This window comes from Phodopus roborovskii, unplaced genomic scaffold (genome assembly GCF_943737965.1).
Source record: "Phodopus roborovskii unplaced genomic scaffold, PHOROB, whole genome shotgun sequence".
Lineage (NCBI taxonomy): Eukaryota > Metazoa > Chordata > Mammalia > Rodentia > Cricetidae > Phodopus > Phodopus roborovskii.
In genome coordinates this window covers 6,950,729-6,968,182 of record NW_026126645.1, presented here as the reverse complement: position 1 = coordinate 6,968,182, position 17,454 = coordinate 6,950,729, and the positions used below count along the sequence as shown (strand labels likewise).

The window sequence follows — 17,454 nt, the reverse complement described above, 5'->3', positions numbered from 1 at the left end:
GTGGGCCAAAACCTGTGAGAAACTTTTTTCATACGCTGGCTTTCTCTTGGCTATAACCAGCCCTATTTAACAAGATGAGTCTAGCATGACCATTAGCCCCCTCACCATAGTAACTTTCTTGTTTTCATAACTTCTGTTCTCTCCTCCCATGTCAACGTTCATGCCTTATGATTTTCTATATTCCACTTGCAAGAATTACTCTCCTGCCCCTTTCTTACATCCTTGCTCTGCAAACTAAAATCTTTCAAGCTCACCTGACTAATTTTCACAACGAGCATGAGAAAGAGGCCCAGGAAACTCAGGAAACGTGTCAAAGGTCTAGAGTAGACTCAGACCTATTCCTGGTGCAAGTATCAGATCTTTGCTCCACAGGGCAATCCTGTTCCATCCTCAAGCCTGCCTAGGTATCTGGAGGAAATGGAATGCTGGCCTCATTGAAATGAAACACACAGTGTCTTGCAGGACCATCGCTGAGCTTTTACATTTAAAAGAGCCTATGAGGGGCTAGGGTGTAGCTAAATTGGTAGGTAGTGTGCTTGCTTAGGCTACACAAGCACCACACAAAACCAGGTGTGGTGGCCCAGGCCTGAGTCCAGGAAATGAAGGAAGGGGGAATCAGGAGTTCAAGGTCATCCTTGGCTACCTCATGATTTTGAGGCCAGCCTGGGCTACAGTGAGATGAGATGAGAGAGACAGAGACACAGAGAGAGTGTCCACAATGTTATTGCTGTTTCATAGAAAAACCCATGTGTGTGGGAGTTCTAGACAAGAGTTTCTCTGTAGTTTTGGAGCCTGTCCTGGAACTCGCTCTGTAGACCAGGCTTACCTTGAACTGACAGAGATCCACCTGCCTCTGCCTCCCAAGTGCCAGCATCAAAGGTGTGTGCTACCACTGCTCAACAGATTTATTCATTTGTGTGTGTGTGTGTGTGTGTGTGTGTGTGTGTGTGTGTACCTGTGTGAGTTTATGTTCACCATGTGTGTGCAGGCTGCCAGAGGGGCAAAGGGCATCAGATCTCCCTGGAATTGGAATTACAGGTGGTTGTGGTGCCATATGGGTGCTGGGAACTGTACCCAGGTCCTCTGCCAGAAGACACAGTGCTCCAACCACTTAACCATATCTGATTCCCCCATACCCCCTTTTAAACAGACAAAACAAGACAGGGGTTTTTGTAACTGAACTCAAGTCCTCATACTTACAAAGCGAGCTGTTTACTAACTCAGTCCTCTCCCCACCCCAAGCTCCTTTCTGGCAACATCAACACTGTTGCTATGGCAACATGTTGGCTGCTTCTCACATTCACTAGTTCTCATCCCCATCCCCAAACCCTCCAGGGAGAGCCTGTGACCTGGAGGATCTCGGAGACCTTCCCTTTCTAAGCCACAACAGGCCAGCTACTGTCCATGGAATGAGCTCCTGGATGCTGGACGTTCTTAAGTTGTAGTCTTTTCACAGCCCTGTGAGGTATGGGCTCAGCCCTTCCTGTGGTAGGGAAAACAAGGCAGTAACTGAGACAATAGCTCAGAGTCGCCCAACATCATGCCCAACACCACATGGCTTATCTCCGAGGAACTGGATTAAAACCCAGATCTGTTCAACTCCTCACAGGCTGGTCCTTCCTCTTGGAAGTATGGACCCCTTACTTACCATTTAAGGGTCATCACCTGTACCACTTATGTGCCAGGCCTGGGAGACACCCTGGGTGCTCCCCCCAAGGGATACAGATAATTTCTGCCAACCCAGACCCCAGATTTCTCCTCTTGCCCCTCCAAACCCCTCCTGTTATCCCACCTACCTCCCCACAGTGAGCCAGACCCTGGACCCCGGCTCCTATGTGACCCAGGTGGGGTATGCCAGCTCCTATGACCCAGGTGGGGTATGCCAGCTCCTATGCGACCCAGGCTCTCAAATGGCACCAGACGTTGTGCCTCTGGCTAAGCTTCCCTTTCTTCCCCTGTGGTTTATCACTTCCCCCCCACCTCTTTCCCATCAAGGCTCCCCTAAGCATCCCTCCTCCCCGGAGCCGTCCTGCTCCAGAGGGGGCTGACCCGTCTGGGAAAAATTCTCCTCCTGCCCCAGACACACCTGTCTTTGTCCACTGTCTCCATCTCAACCCCGGAATCCTCAGGTCTCAGTGTTCTTTCTACAAACCACAGTTTTAAGGGAACAAGCCCGCAAGGAAGGCCAGACCCATTTGGAGTTAGTTGCTGGATTAGACAAGGAGGAGATTCCAGCGGCAGACCTGGGGTGGGGTGGCAAAGACAGGCTTCACCCTCCCTTCACGGTACCTGACCCCACTTTTTTTTTTTAGCAACTTTCTGTGAGCTGTACCTCACATACCCCACAGTATGATTATTGATAGTCCACTTATTGGGCTGGCAAGATGGCTCAGTGTGCTGTGAGTCACACATACACATCAAATAAAATGTAATATGAACACACACAAGCACACCCACATGCATATGTATATGTATTTAAAAAAGCCTTTGACTTTAATTCCAGCACTCGGGAGGCAGAGGCAGGCAGATCTCTGTAGCCTGGCCTACAGAGTTAGTGCCAGGACAGGTTCCAAAACAATACAGAAAAACCCTATCTTGAAAGACAAATAGAGAGAGAGAGAGAGAGAGAGAGAGAGAGAGAGAGAGAGAGAGAGCGAGCGCACACTTGTCACTCTGGCTATTAGCACAGTCACTGGGTTGGATTCCTAGTTTTACCACATGACATTTATCTCAGCCCATAAAGGAATCCCAAATGCCTTGGCCATCATCAGCAGCTTTCCTGCTAGACTCCAGCCCTTGGGAACAATCTTTTTGGTGAACTTGCTGTCCTGAGATTTTTACAGAAACATGCTCATACAACTTAGTGTTCTCATGGTTCATCTATGTGATGGCAAACATCCACATGAAGCTTTCTTTAAAAAAAAAAAAGATATATTTTAAGGTGTGTCTGTGTTTGTATAAGTCTTTAATTGGGAACTGGTTTGTGTTGCAAAAGACTGCCTGATTTTAAAAAAAAAAAAAAAAAAAAGAAGGAATGAAAAAAAAAAAGCCTGATACACAGGGATTGAAGGTGTGTACAGGGATTGAAGGTGTGTGCCACTACATCTGGTTTTTGCTGACTGTCTTAGTCAATGTTCTATTGCTGTGAAGAGGCACCATGGCCACTGCAACTCTTACAAAAAGGGAGCATTTAATTGGGGCTTGCTTGTGGTTTCAGAGGTCTAGTCCATTGTCCTCATGGTGGAGGACATGGTGGCATGCAGGCAGACACGGTACTGGAGAAGAAGTTAAAGTTATACATTCGGGTCTGCAGGCTGCAGGAGGAGAGAGCCACTCAAACTGGCTTTGACTTTTGAAACCCCAAAGCCCACCCCCAGTGACTCATTTCCTCCAATAAGGCCACACCTCCTAGTCCCTCTCAAGTAGCATCATCTCTAATGACCAAGCCTCTGGGGGCCAACCTCACCCAAACCACCACAGTGATGAAAAGGTAGCTATACATCAAGGCATTTCTCAAACCATTGATGGAGACATCAGACAGGTGGGTCACAGCAAAGCAGGGGCCTGTCAGTGATTGGCCTGAGATGCTGTTTGATGACATTAGCAGCCCTTTCATTGGTGTACATTCCAAAAGGATTTATCTAATAGTCACATTCAGAAATGAGTAATAGGTGACTGCTTAGAGAGTCAAGATAGCCCAAAACCAATTTGGCTCCCAACTTGCAATAATCCAGTTTTTCTTTTCCTTCCTTCATTTTATTTATTTATTTTTGTTGGTTTTGTTTTCTTTTAGACAGGGTTTCTCTGTGTAGCTTTGGAATTGGTCCTGGAACTTGCTCTGTAGACCAGACAAGCCTCGAACTCACAGAGATCCGCCTGCCTCTCGGATAATCCAATTTCTCACAACCAATTAACCTCATACAATGTTTCGCACAGGTGTGGCTTTTCCCCAAATACGTTGATTGGAATGAGAATGTCTCCCCTTAGGCTACTATATGTGTGTCCTTGTTGGAGGTGGGTAATAGGAAAGGGCTTTGAGCCTCCCCCTCCTGTGGTCCACCCCGCCCCCCAAGATCATGGTGTAAAGCTCTCAGTGGCTTCCCTAGCACCGTGCTCCCTACCATGATCGTAATGGACTGATCCTCCGAAACTGTAAGCGAGCTCCCAATTAAGTGCTTTCTTTGAGTTTCCTTGGTCACAGCGTCTCTTCACAGCAATAGAACAGTTACTAAAACACCCAGGAACGTTTAGTTCACAGCTTTGATTTCACCTCCTGTTGAGCTAAAAGCCACTAGGGCCTTGAACACCTAATAGGTTATAAAAGAACAGAGGGTGGTGGAATGAGATTTCTCCAGAAGCCTCTGAAAGAGAACCTTCTGGGGTTAGCAGAGAAGAGGACATTCTGCTCAGAACATGACATACGAGGGCTGGAGGAGGGAGAGACACATTTTAAGCTGTCAATCGGGATTAGTCTACACCTCGGGCTTTTCAGGGCTTGCAGCATCAGGGATCTCTCGCCTCGTGTTCTGATCCGAGGTGTCCGGCAGAGGGCACTAGACAGAAAGCAACCAAGGCCAGGAGCCGCTGCTCTAAGAGGCAGAGCTGGTCATAGAGCGCGTCACTTCCGGTCCCAAGGGGGCGGGGAAGAAGCCGGAAGTCGGATGAACTCTGGCGGTCGAGATGGAGGAGAGCGAGTACGAGTCTGTTCTCTGTGTCAAGCCAGAAGTCCATGTCTACCGCATCCCGCCGCGGGCCACCAACCGTGGCTACAGGTGACCGTTCCTGGCTTAACCTTTCCCCCGCCGCCCCGGCATGCACTGCGGGGGTCAAGGATGGGCTGTCGAGTTTATGGAAGGAAGGGACAGAGCCCAGTGGCTGCTTCCTGTCGGGGCCAGACCCAGCTGGGTCGGGAGCTGTCAGCGGGATGCGGGATGCGTCCCAGCCAGCTCCTGGGGACCCGAGTGGGCTGCGGGGTCTATGGGTCGTGTGACAGCGCTAACTGACAGCCTTGAAGGGATCCTTGGAAACCCTGCCACTCGCGGAAGTCTCCACGGGGAGGGAACCCGACTCCATCTGAGGGACCCCTCCCCGTCTCCGGCTTTCTTGGCCCCAGTTTCATCCCCCCAAACCCCCCCCCATCACAACAAGCAGCAGCTGGGAAGACCCCACTGCCCTTGGCTTGAGTAAGCATCACCTGAGGCAAAGAAACACAAATGCCTGTAAACACGTCGAGTGTTGCTGAAGGGAACCCAGGAATCGACTCGACTCTAGGAGACCCAAAGTTAGACAGCCATTGTTATATGCCTCCCGTACTGTTTCCTTTCCCTGTCCAAACAAGATGGAAAATAGTTAATTGTAAATGATATGGCCTGTGCCCTGTAATGGGTGGGGTGTTGCTACTTAGGAAGGTGGCTCTCCCCTCCCCCTAGACTTTCTCTCTGTCCTGGAACTCTCTGTAAACGAGGCTGGCTTCGAACTCACAGAGATCGCCTGCCTCTGTCTCCCAAGTGCTGGGGTTAAAGATGTATGCCACCACTGCCCAGTAAGGGTTGCTCTTGAATGCAGTGTGTGTCTAAGCTATTTGAACTACAAGTGTGTTGGGGTATTGACTTATCTGTCCTTTGCACTTGTGTAATGCAGGCACATAGCAGATTTTCTGAATGAGTATCTTAGTGAACATAGACTGTGTCAGTTAGATGGTTTTTAAAATAGTATGAAAATAACAAGAACTCGGGTCAGCAAGCAACAGTTATCTGTGCTTTCTTTGTGTGTGTGTTGGCATGATACCTGCGCCAGTGCGCATGTCCGTTGTGCTTGGGTGCAGAAGCCATGGGAGGACCAGCAAGCATCTTGCTTTCTCACTGTCTCCGTTATTCCCTGGAGATGGTCTCTCACTGAGACTTTGCTGTTTCATTTAAACCAGCTGTTCAGCAACCCCCAGGGATTCTCCTCTCTCTGCCCTGGCCCCACACAGTGGAGGGCTTACAGGTACCTGGCTTTTAGGTTCTGGAGATCCAAACTCAGGTCTTCAACTTTATTCAGAACATGCTCATCTCCCTCCCCAGCCTTCTCCCTTCCCTTTCTATCTTTGGTGGAGAGCAGCCCCCAAAGCAGGCATGACTGTCTACCCAGATCTGTGGATCTTCATTCAGTCAGTAGGTGGGGGTTGGCTCCTCTTGGTCCTGTCCTCCAGAGGGTAGGGTCACCAAGTATCCAGCCAGGCTGGTTTGATATAGAAGAAACTGCTTGCCTTGCACTTAGCCTTTAGGGCTCTCCTTAGCCTGGATCTAAAGCCCACTGCTCCAGTAAGAGGAACAGAAACTGTTGGCTTCGAATCTTCATTTGTGTGGCCCTGCAACAGCTGCCATTGAGACAGTTCTAGAGAACTGGCATTTGCTTAGAAACTTACCAGAAGAGCCTTCTGGAAATACCCATGGTGCTTGCTGTTGAGGGGTTTTTCTGTGCTGCTGCTACTAAAATGTGACACTATTGTTTGTTTTCTTTTTATTATTTTTTTTCCAAGACAGGGTTTCTCTGTACAGTCCTAGCTGTCCTGGAACTCACCCTGTAGACCAGGCTGGCCTCGAATTTAGCAATCTGCTTGCCTCCCCTCCCTGGTGCTGGTATTAAAAGCATGCACGACCACCTCCCAGATACACCGTTGCTTGTGTGCAGTCCTGGCTGTCCTGCCTCTGCTTTGTAACCAGACCGGCCTAGAACCCGCCTCTGCCTCTGCAGTTTGAGTGCTGGCATTAAAGGATTGCACCACCATGCCTGGCAACACTATTGTTTTTTTTTTTTGTTTTTTTAAGGAGCCGGAGAAGGCATTGATAGGGGTTCTTGCTTCCTTGGGTTTCTTCCTGCATGGAGTACTCTTGAGGATATGTTTCCTAACCACCCGTCTCTCCCCTGCCCTGTTAACCTCTTCCCTCCCCCCCAAGATTGTACTTGCACCCCTCTGTACTTCTTCCAATATAGTCTCAGGGGCCCAGCTGGTCAGTCTGGCTTACCAGAAACAATAGCCCCTAGCTGCTTCCTCTGCAGACAGGAAGCTGGGAAGGAAATCCCACTTGGAGAAGGTCTGTGTTCTTTGGAGTTGGGGGGGTCAGCAAGCTACAACTGCTTGTGGTTCGAATGCCCACAAACTAAGAATATTTTTTACAACTTTATATGATTGGAGATTTTCAAGACTGTTTTATAATGTAAAAATTGTGAGTCCCAGATTTCAGTGTCTGTGTAGTTACTGAGATGCATCCACAAAGATACTTGCTAAAAATAGCTTTTTATATAATTAGTATAGTTTTTACTTTTAAATTTACTTTTTGTATGTGTATGGGTGTTTTGTCTGCATGTATGTCTGGGTACCACATGCGTGCCTGGCACCTGAGGAGGCCGGAAGGAATCCCCTAGGACTAAAGTTACAGACCCTTGTGAATCGACATGTGGGTGCTGGGAATTGAACTTGGGTCCTCAAGTGGAATAACTAATCATCTGTCAAGCCCCTGTAATAAATTTTTTTTTAAGTTTATTTACTTATTTATTATGTGTATATGTGTGGGTACATGCCTGTCACAGCATGTGTGTGGAGGTCAGAAGGTAGCATGGAGGAGTTGATGGTTCTTTTTATTACTCTGTGGGTCCTGTGATGGCACATATCTTTAATTACAGCACTCAGGAAGCAGAGGCAGGTGGATCTCTGAGTTTAAGGCCAGCCTGGTCTACAAAGGGAGTTCCAGGCTAGCCAGGGCTACACATTGAGAGCCCCATGTCAGAAAACACTGTTTTCATTACATTTATGAATGTGTATCTAGCTGTGCACGTGTGCTGCTGTACACATGGCAGTCAGAGGCCAGTGTGCAAGCATGTTGTCAGGCTTGGTGGTGCGTGTCTTTCTTTACATAGCCCCTGTATGTGACACAGCATCAGCTTGTACACACATTGTTTTGCTGTTTCCCACTACATCATCAGAATAGTCCAATTGCCCAGCAGAAGTTGTGTGACCTTTGAAGACATTAATTACTATCCTTGCTTTTACAGAAAAGTTTGCCAGCTGTGTTCTTGAACAAGCAGCCCTTCCCATTCTCTTCCCCAGCACTGGAGGAATAGAACAGGAAGCTCAGTGCTTTTTTTTGTCCTCATAGGGCCTCAGAATGGCAGCTGGACCAGCCATCGTGGAGTGGCCGGCTGCGGATCACAGCAAAAGGGAAGGTGGCTTATATCAAGCTGGAGGACAGGACCTCAGGTAAAGGCACAGGACAGCTTCCACCTGTGAAAGAGAGTGGCTGCCCTAGTCAAGGCTGTTCAGAGCCATTGCAGATGCATTGCTGCAAGGTGAAGGCCTTTAGGTGCACCTAAATGCCAAATCCTAAAGTGGGTGGACTAAGTTGGCAAGAAGCGAAGGCTTCAGGGCCATCAGTTTTCATCTAGGCCATCATTGGTGACGCAGCTGCTTCTAAAGCACTGGACTTGTAGTCGTGCCTGTAATCCCAGACCATGGGGGAGATTCTTTCTCAAGCAGCAAAACAAGGGTGTGTTTGATCAGACACTGAGGGCACTGATGATGTGCCTTTGAGCTTGGAGCCCAACAACATAAGGGCTTTGGATCTGTGGACATCGCTGCAACTGTGGGAACCCAGAGTCCACAAGGGGGACACTACACAAGGGTGCCTTTTCTTCCTTTTTGAGACAGTCTCATGTAGCCCAGGTTGGTATGGAACTCACTGTGTAGCCAAGGATGATCTTGAACTTCTGAAGTATAGAGAGGATAGGCATGCCCCACCATGCCTACTTTATGCCCTGCTGGAAACAAATGGATGCATGCTAACACAGTACTTACACTGAGCTACATATCCAGGCAAGAGTGCAGTTTAAGGTGGGTCCTCCTTTTGTCTCGTGTATTAGACTGAACTGCGTTAGTACTAGACCCTTCTGTGAGACGCTAACTTCCCTGCTTCCTGCAAGCCTTGCTGGCTCCTTGTACAGTCCTTCCTTGGGGTTGGGCATTTCTGAGGTGTGACACACGTGGGCTGGGCCCATCACCTTCGGGCTTTGAGTGGCTATACAAATAGAATAATCTGCTGAGCTAAGTGGTGGCAGCCCTGCCATGGAGTTACTGTGTGGGGATAGAGGGCCAGCAAAGGTAGAGCTTTTAATCTTTAAGAAAAGTCAAGGCCAGGCCTGGTGCACATGCCTTTAAGCCCATCCAGAGACAAAAGCAGGTGAATTTCTGTGAGTTTGGGGCCAGCCTGGTCTATGTAAGTGAATTCTAGGACAGCCAGAGTTACATAGTGAGACCTTAACCCCACCCCCCAAAAAGCTGCAGAAATGGGGGCTATTTTTTTTAAAGTCTGATTTTGAAACATTTGTCACTTACGTAAAAACTGTTGACACTGTGGGCAAATGTGACCAGTAACTCTGTTTTTCATTCATGCTGGCATTGTCCCTTCAGTTAGAATAGATTTGATTGGATCCTGGAGTAGTGCCCATCTGTCCAGCTCTCCTGGTGGGGCTTGCCACAGGAAAGCCTAGTATGCATTCGGCACCAGGTAGAGGGCACCCGGGACTCACCTCCCTCACCCTGTACTTACAGGGGAGCTCTTTGCACAGGCCCCAGTGGACCAGTTTCCTGGCACAGCTGTGGAGAGTGTGACCGATTCCAGCAGGTACTTCGTGGTCCGCATCGAAGATGGAAGCGGTATGTGTGGGTCTGCAGGGCTCTTCTGAGCAGAATCCTTGCCTCCCAAAACATGAGATTGATGGCTGTCACCCTTCTAGGGCGACGTGCTTTTATTGGAATTGGCTTTGGGGACCGAGGGGATGCCTTTGACTTCAACGTGGCATTACAAGATCATTTCAAGTGAGTAGCTCTTGGGACACGTGCTCTTGTCTCTGGCTTCTCTTCCGCTCTTTCTAAGGCAGAACTGTTTGTTCTGGTTACGAGTTAAGTGACTGCTTGGTCTGTTTGCAGCCTATGGTCCCCCTCCAGGTTGTCTTCTCTGCTCTGCTGGTCCCCAAGGCTGTGTGCCACCTAGGCTTTTCAGTGTCCCAACTTACTTAGCAGCCCCTGAGCTGCCAGGGTCCTTGTCAGGCTCCTGTGGCTCTAAAGCTCTGCTACTTCATAATGCCATTAGTGAGATTAACAGTTCCAGGACATCCTTAGGGTAGCTGGGTAGTGCCCTACCATTTGTGTGGACACCCTCGTCCCAGGTGGCTGCTAGTAGCATTGTGGGAGGGTGGGCAGCATTGTGCTGCCCTTTGCTTTTAGGCATCCATCCTGCCTCAGAATATAGGAGTGTCCAGGTGGAGCCAGAGGCATTGCCGTGCCAGGGGCTAGAAGGAAAGGGCTCTCGCCCTCCTGGGTAAAGTGTTTGAATGGGCTTATCCAGTTCTCAGAGCAGTGTTGAGACCTTAGAGTCTAAACCAGTGGTCCTCAACCTTCCAAGTGCTGCAGCTGCAACTCTTTAATACAGTTCCTCATGCTGTGGCGACCCCAACCATAAAATTATTTTTGTTGCTACTTCATAACTAAATTTGCTGCTTTTATGATTCGTAATTTAAATATCTGGTTGGGACTCCTGTGAAAGCGTCATTGGACCCCCAGGTTGAGAACCGCTGGTCTAAACCATGAGACTGATAAAGGGAGCTGCTATCTGTGCAGCTGCTTAAGAGTTTCAGAGCTGGGCTCTGGACTATTGGCTGGGAAGTTGGCCTCAGCATGGGCCTCCTGGGCTGAAGGCATTGGGTGTGAATGCAGGGCAGCTGCTGTTCCTGCCTCACCACTCTTCCTGGTCCTCCCCAGGTGGGTGAAACAGCAGAGTGAGTTTGCAAAACAAGCGCAGAACCCAGACGAAGGCCCCAAATTGGACCTGGGCTTCAAGGAGGGCCAGACCATCAAGATCAACATCGCAGTGAGTCTCACCCTCACTTGACTGTGTGGGCCATGGTTTTGTGACTCTTGAAGCCACCCAGCCCAAAGCCTCCCAACTTCCCAAATCCTTCATAGTTCAGTTCCTTCTACATAGCCATAGTTGATCCAGCAGTTTGACCTCGTTCACCCCAGGGTACTAGGCCTTTCCTTCTATGGCTTTGCAAGTTGAGCTGGCCATGTACAGATGTGATTGCAAAATGGCAGGAGAGACTACAACAAAAGCAGCCCTGCTTCCAGGGCTTCTGGAGGAAAAACACGTGGCCCATAATTCAGGAACGCATGGAAGGCTTCTTGGGCGGGCATGAGGGATCAGAGGGTAGCCACTCAGTCCCAGTGTTTCTGGTGTTTCTGTCCTGGCTGATGGAGTGGTCAGGAGGTTCAGTGTGCTCATCTCAATCTGTATCTTGGCCTCATGCCTGAGTGGGGAAGATTTGGGCGCACACTGGGCTGGAAGGCATCGAGGAGGGTGCTGGAGGCCATGGGCAGCTTCTGCTGGTGGTATTGTCCTGACTCCTCAAGTCTTCTTCCTGTGTGGCTTTGCATCCAGTGTCCCCTGCCAGTGCCTGTTGAGTAGAAACAGATCAGGGTGCACTGGGTGCCCAGACATGGCCTCTCCCTGGCTGGAATGGAGGGGGTGATGGAGTTGGGAGGCATTGGGGGAACCAGAGCCAAATGGGTCTGTTTGGAGGAAGTGTGTGACTCTGAAATGCTTTTCCTCTACTCACCGTTTCTTTCTCTTTCCTGCTTCATGCTGGTGATGCTTTGGGACCTTGACGTTGGCCAGCTGGCCCTTGAGAGAAAATGCAAGGCCAATCCAGTGGACTGGTGGCACTGTGATTCTTTCTCTTGCTTGGAGGACACTAACATTTAATGAGCGCCAGCTGTGGGCCAGGTAGTGTTTTTCAGGCATTTCTCTCTCCCTTTGTAGAAGATGAGAGATTGAGACACAGAGATGGGGTGGGGTGGGGGAGACTTGGCCAGGGTAGGAGAACTAGAAATAGCTAGCCCAGCTGGGTGGCGAATGCTGGGCCTTCCACCTCTGCCGCTGCTGTGCTCACACTCAGAGCTGCTGCCCTCCTCCGTGTGGCTTGTGCTGGTTTCCGGCTCACACTTGGTGCTCACTGCTTTATTATGTTGTATCGAAGTGTCACATGCAGAAAAGTGCCCGGATTATACATGTAGAACAGAGTGAATTTTTCAAAACCAAACAAGGGTAGGGAAGATAGATGACTGTCGGTAAAGTGCTTGCCTTGCAAGCCGGAGAGCCTGAATTCATGACCCACATAAAAAGAAAGAAAAGAAATGCTGAGTGTGGGTAGCACATGCTTGTAACCCAGTGCCAGGGAGACAGACAGAGGATCCCTGGTGCTCACTGGACAACTGTCCTCACCTAATTGCTGAGTTCCAGGGCAGCGAGAGATGCAGACTCGAGGTGGCTGGTGTTTCCAAAGATGGCACTCAGGGTTGACCTCTGGCCTGCATACTCACGTGCATCCTCAGTCACATGTATGAACACACAAGGCGTGCGCACGCGCGCGCACACACACGCACGCACGCACGCACGCACACCTCTTAAAAGCATGGGACTTCCCTAAGAAATAGAAACCTGAGCCCTTTGGGAGCCCTTGTCCTGCCCACTTCCGGTAGCTTTCTGCCCTGACTTCAAATACCCTGGATTGGGTCTGTGCTTCACTTTTGTGAGTTGTGTGGGAGACTTAATCCTTTTCATATATGATCCCCCTCATTCAGTGCCATGTCGTAAGAGTTTCCCATATCGCTGCCTGTGGTGGTTTGTCCTCTGTGATGTCACATGCCATTGTGTGTGTGTTCCTAGCTCATCTGTTTCAGTGAGGATGGACACTAGGGGAACTCTATCTGGTGAGCTCCAGATGGTGCTGCTGTGAATGTCCAGGCTCATGTCTTTGTTGCTCACACATGTCTGAGGATGGGACTGCAGAATCCTGTGATGCACTTAGTGGATGCCTTTGGATGCTTGGGTAGAGTGGTCTGACTGGCTTCCCTTGCCCCACCGTGCATGAATGTTCTGGCTGCTCCGTCCTGTCAGTGCTCAGCAGTCAATATTCATGGGGTGGAATGGCGTGTTGCTGTAATTGTTGTGTAATTTTCTTATGAGAAATGAGATCAGTGCTGGGTTTTAACATTGGCCTCACTGGTGCTAGATGGGAAACTGGAATGGCTTGGCTATAGCTCCTGCTGCTGCTGTATGGGACTGTCGTTTGCTGAACAGATGTTGAGGACTGGAGGTCTCCATGGGTTTTTCCAGTACATGATGACTCTGGCATGATGGCTGATTTGCATTCTTCTCTCTAGAACATGAGAAAGAAGGAAGGAGCATCTGGAACGCCAAGAACCAGGCCTGCCAGCACAGGAGGGCTGAGCCTGCTTCCCCCTCCTCCAGGGGGCAAGACCTCCACCCTCATCCCGCCCCCTGGGGAGCACTTGTCTGTCGGGGGCTCTCCAGCCCAGCCAGCAGTTATTTCTGGTTCAGGTGAGTGCTGGGGTGACCGCTGCATCCGTACCTGGCATCTTCAGCCCCAGAAGTGATCCCGTTGCCTCCCTTTCTCACACGCACTTCGTATCCGTGTGTGTGGTGTGTGTGTGTGTGTGTGTGTGTGTGTGTGTGTGTGTGAGAGAGAGAGAGAGACAGAGACAGAGAGAGAGAGAGAATGCGTGTGAGACTGAGACTAGATGGTGGCGCCAGAGTGTGTCTTGCATACACTGGCGGTTCTTCTATTCCCTAGCCTTTCTCCTTCCCCTTCAGGACACCTGTCCTGTCCTGGTAGACAGTGACTGTGAAGTTCTCAGTGTTGAGGTACCTGGGCCTTGGTGTGTTATCAGGTGTTCTGTGCTCAGATGTTGTGGGAAAGGTTGAACCACAGGTGCGCAGGCCTGGGGGATAGCATAGGACAGGTGTCCCTTGACTTGGGATGGATGGAGTAACATGCTGATAAACAGGTGGAACACGCATTACCCCTCCACAAATCATAATAAAGCTGAAAAAACCAAACCCAGCATCATTAAGTCAGGACCTTGTGTACAGCACGAGTCCTTGCTGTCCGTGGCTCCCACCCTAGTGCTCACAGCCTGCAGCAAGACAGTGTCAGTCGGCCAGCTGCCAGCTGCTGCTGCTGTCTGCTCTGGAGCCACTGTGGCAGAATGTTGACTAGCTCACCGTTTGTGAGCTCCTAATGGACTGCGTCTCCGTGCCTGTTTTCCCATCTGTAGAATGAGGTAGTGATGATGCTTACAGTGAAGTCACCTGAACTAAGCCATGGGCCGCACTTGGAGTAGTATGCTGACCACTGTGAGCTCTTGTCAGGTGCCGGCCTGGGTTCACTCATTGGCATTTTAGTGACAGTGTGCTGGGCCTGAGCTGAGCGTGGCAGATCTGTGAGCTCATTCTGCCCTGTGAAATTGTCCTGTCAGCCGAATGAGAGATAAGAAAACTGAAACTCAAACGACCTGCACAGTCACACAGCTAATCCCCTAGGGGCTGTGGTGAGGTGCAGATGAGACAGTGCATGCTTAGCACTCAGTGAACTGTGCAGGGCCTCCATTGGCGACCTGGATTTTATCTGGTTTTCCAGCCCAGGGCAGATGAGAAATGGCAACCTGGCCATGGCAGCATGGGAAAGATGCCAAGAAGCCAGGAGAGCGCCTGCCCTGGCAGAGAGAGGTGCAGCTTCTGTGTGGCTTTGACTGGAAGGCTAGGGACAGCAGTGTGTGACCTATGTATGGCTCTAGCCAGTTGATCCATACGGTACTGGAGACTTTCTGGAAGGGGTTCTGGGGTTTTGGGAGGCATTCCCACTCCAGAAGCCAGGGCAGGACACAGGTGTGACGCATGTTCCCTGGAACCCTTCCCTCCACCTTGTATGTGGCTCCTAGTTTCTCTCTAGGGGCCACCAAGGACCCATGAAAACAGTGGTGGAAATGTGGCTCTCTCTGGAGTTGTCTCCCTGTGCCTCAGTTGCCAGTCATGAGACTGGCTACCAGATTCCAAAATTTAGTAACTGAGACCACCAGAAAGATATCTCTGACTTCTTGTCTCTTTTCTCCCCCACTGGACTTGGGGACATTACTAGGAGGTGCCACAGAACCCTGGCCACAGTCTAAGCCTGCCACCGCCACAGCTGCTGATATCTGGGGTGACTTCACCAAATCCACAGGGTAAGGAGGGTAGCTTTCTGGGCTGGGTGGGGCCAGAGATGTCCCCTGAGTTCCCTGGAATTGCTGGTTTGACCTGCTGGAAGACCAACTGTGGTTGGACTTTTTCATGGCAGACATGACATGGGACAGAGCCCTTGTCTTGGGTGACACTGCCCTCTTTACCTCTCTCTATAAAAGCTTTGCGCTGTTCCCCACTGCCTGAGACCTCCTTCTGCAAACTTGTCTGGTTCTCACCAAGTGCTGCTCTGGGTCAGGAATCAAGACCCAGACTTTAGGCCTGAACCAACTTCACAGGACCTCTGAGGCAAGGTGTCTCCTAAGCTTTATGGCCTGCCCTTGGGGTCAGTGTGGAGAGATGCCAGTACCATCCCCGTTGTTGGGGTACATGGCAGGTTCTGGAGCTGTCAGCACAGGTCTGTCTTCTGTAAAGGAACAGGCAGCTAACATGCACACAAGGCCCAGATTGGGTCCTAATTGGGTCCTTGAGCCACATCTGCTGTCCACTGCTCTGGGCCCTTTGGGGACTGCCTGCTTAGAGCTCCTGCCAAAAACGATGCCCAGTGTACCTGCTCTCCAACAGCTGGATGCTGCTACCTCTCTGTCTTCCCTTCACAGGTCGCCCTCCAGCCAGTCTCAGCCGGGCACTGGCTGGGTCCAGTTTTGATGTACAACTTTTTCTTCATGATTTCTGGGAAGGAGCTGCCTCATCCAAGCCCACAGAAGAAGGTCCAGCACTCCCTGGCTAGCCCCTGGAGCGTCATCGTCCTCTCCTTGCCCAGCACTCCTGACAGCCTGAGCACAAGAAGCAGTGAATTGGCACCACGGCACACTGTTGTGGGGGTTCAGGTGCGGCACAGGCAGAAGACAGGAGCAAACACTCCAGGCCCCCAGCCCATCCTTCCTCCTCATGGGAGGGGCCCAGGCCTGTCTTCTTCCATGAAGTGACCCTTATTAAACACAGCCCCTAAAGCACAGAATGGGTTGAGTTTGTGGCCTGGGTTCAGCTCTGCCCCTCTGGTTGGCAGGAGTCCCAGATTCACTGTCGGGCAGGGGACTGTGCACGCTGTCCACAGTAGCCCTTGTCTGGTACCTTCCAGAGGAGTCCTTCCCAGTTGCTAGCAGGTTTTTGAGCTGCAGCTTGAGTGGCGTCTCAGGGACTCTGGAAGGATAAGCAGCTTTTTGAAAATGTTAATACATTGCTCTGCTAATACGCTGACCAGCACTAACGTGCCCTTTCGAGGGACCCACCGTGGTGAGGGGCTCACACACACTCTTCTCCCTGCCCCGAGCCCCAGAGGCGGCAGTGGGCATACCTGGTTTCCATTCTTCAACAAGTCTCCCCCTCAGGTAGGACAGGCTCTGGAAGCCTGCTGGGCTGTGTTGTGAGGAAGTTGAAGCATCGTGGACTGGGCCAGCCTGCCTGTCTTCTGCTTCTGCGCTGGACTCAGGTTCAGGGTCCTTCCCTAGCAGCTTCTGGAGGGACCAGCTGTCTTTATATACCCTCTTTTTTTTTTTTTTTTTTTTTTTTTTTTTTTGCCTTCAAAGACTGTGACAGAAGGAGCTTTGTCAATTGGAAGTCCTGGCCATCAGGAGAAGTGATTTATAAGAAACCAGTGTCTCCTCAGTGCCTCTCTGACGTTTCTTTATAGACTTAACCTTACCTTCAGTTGAAAGGTTTCTTTTTTGAAGGGTCAAGACCCTGAATTGAAAGACGTTTTGACCTTGTGGGACCAGAGTTTTCAAGTTGGAAAAAAAAAAAATAAATGTTTTTACTTGTGTAGTTTATGTCAGACGGATGTGTTTTTGGCAGCACAGCTGCTCAGCTCTGGGGTGCCAGGCATCCTGTCCAAGGAGAACCTGCTCCTTTTGCTCTAAGGGTGCACACCTCTTAGCATGTCTAGAGGAGCCTTTCCCATCTTCGTGGCAGTTGGAGTCACTAGTGCAGACTGATTGTGTCATAGACCTTGAGTGGACAAATCTCTGGAGCACCTTGTCTCAATAGATCACCACACAGGCCCAAGTGTGAAAGAGTTCATGTACGCAGAGGCCAGGCAGAAAAAAGTTTAAAAAAAAATGCTGCTTAAGCTGGAAGGTTCTGGACAAAAGGCTGCAAGATCCTGCCTGTAAACACAAGAGGACTGTGTCGAAGGGACCTCATTGTGCATCACATTGCTGCCCATCTAAATGAATGCCTCTCTATACACGGAGAAAATCAGAATGTGTGGATCTGTAGGGTTCCCTTTATTAGAAGTCTGCCAGATGTGATGATACCTACCGGTAGTTCCAATACTCAGGAAGTGGATGTGGGGAGATGGCTAATTACAGGCCAGCCCTGG

General features: G+C 50.2%; 1 protein-coding gene across 1 annotated transcript; it reads left to right on the top strand.

Moving 5' to 3' along the window:
- The first annotated feature begins 4,620 nt into the window (after positions 1 to 4,620).
- Necap2 (NECAP endocytosis associated 2) lies at positions 4,621 to 16,095 on the top strand. Its single transcript, XM_051173554.1, has 8 exons — positions 4,621 to 4,772; positions 8,142 to 8,242; positions 9,590 to 9,694; positions 9,775 to 9,856; positions 10,799 to 10,907; positions 13,259 to 13,436; positions 15,034 to 15,118; positions 15,734 to 16,095. The coding sequence occupies exons 1-8, from the start codon at positions 4,681 to 4,683 to the stop codon at positions 15,780 to 15,782; spliced, it is 801 nt and encodes a 266-aa protein (XP_051029511.1). The 5' UTR covers positions 4,621 to 4,680; the 3' UTR covers positions 15,783 to 16,095.
- Positions 16,096 to 17,454: the final 1,359 nt, after the last annotated feature.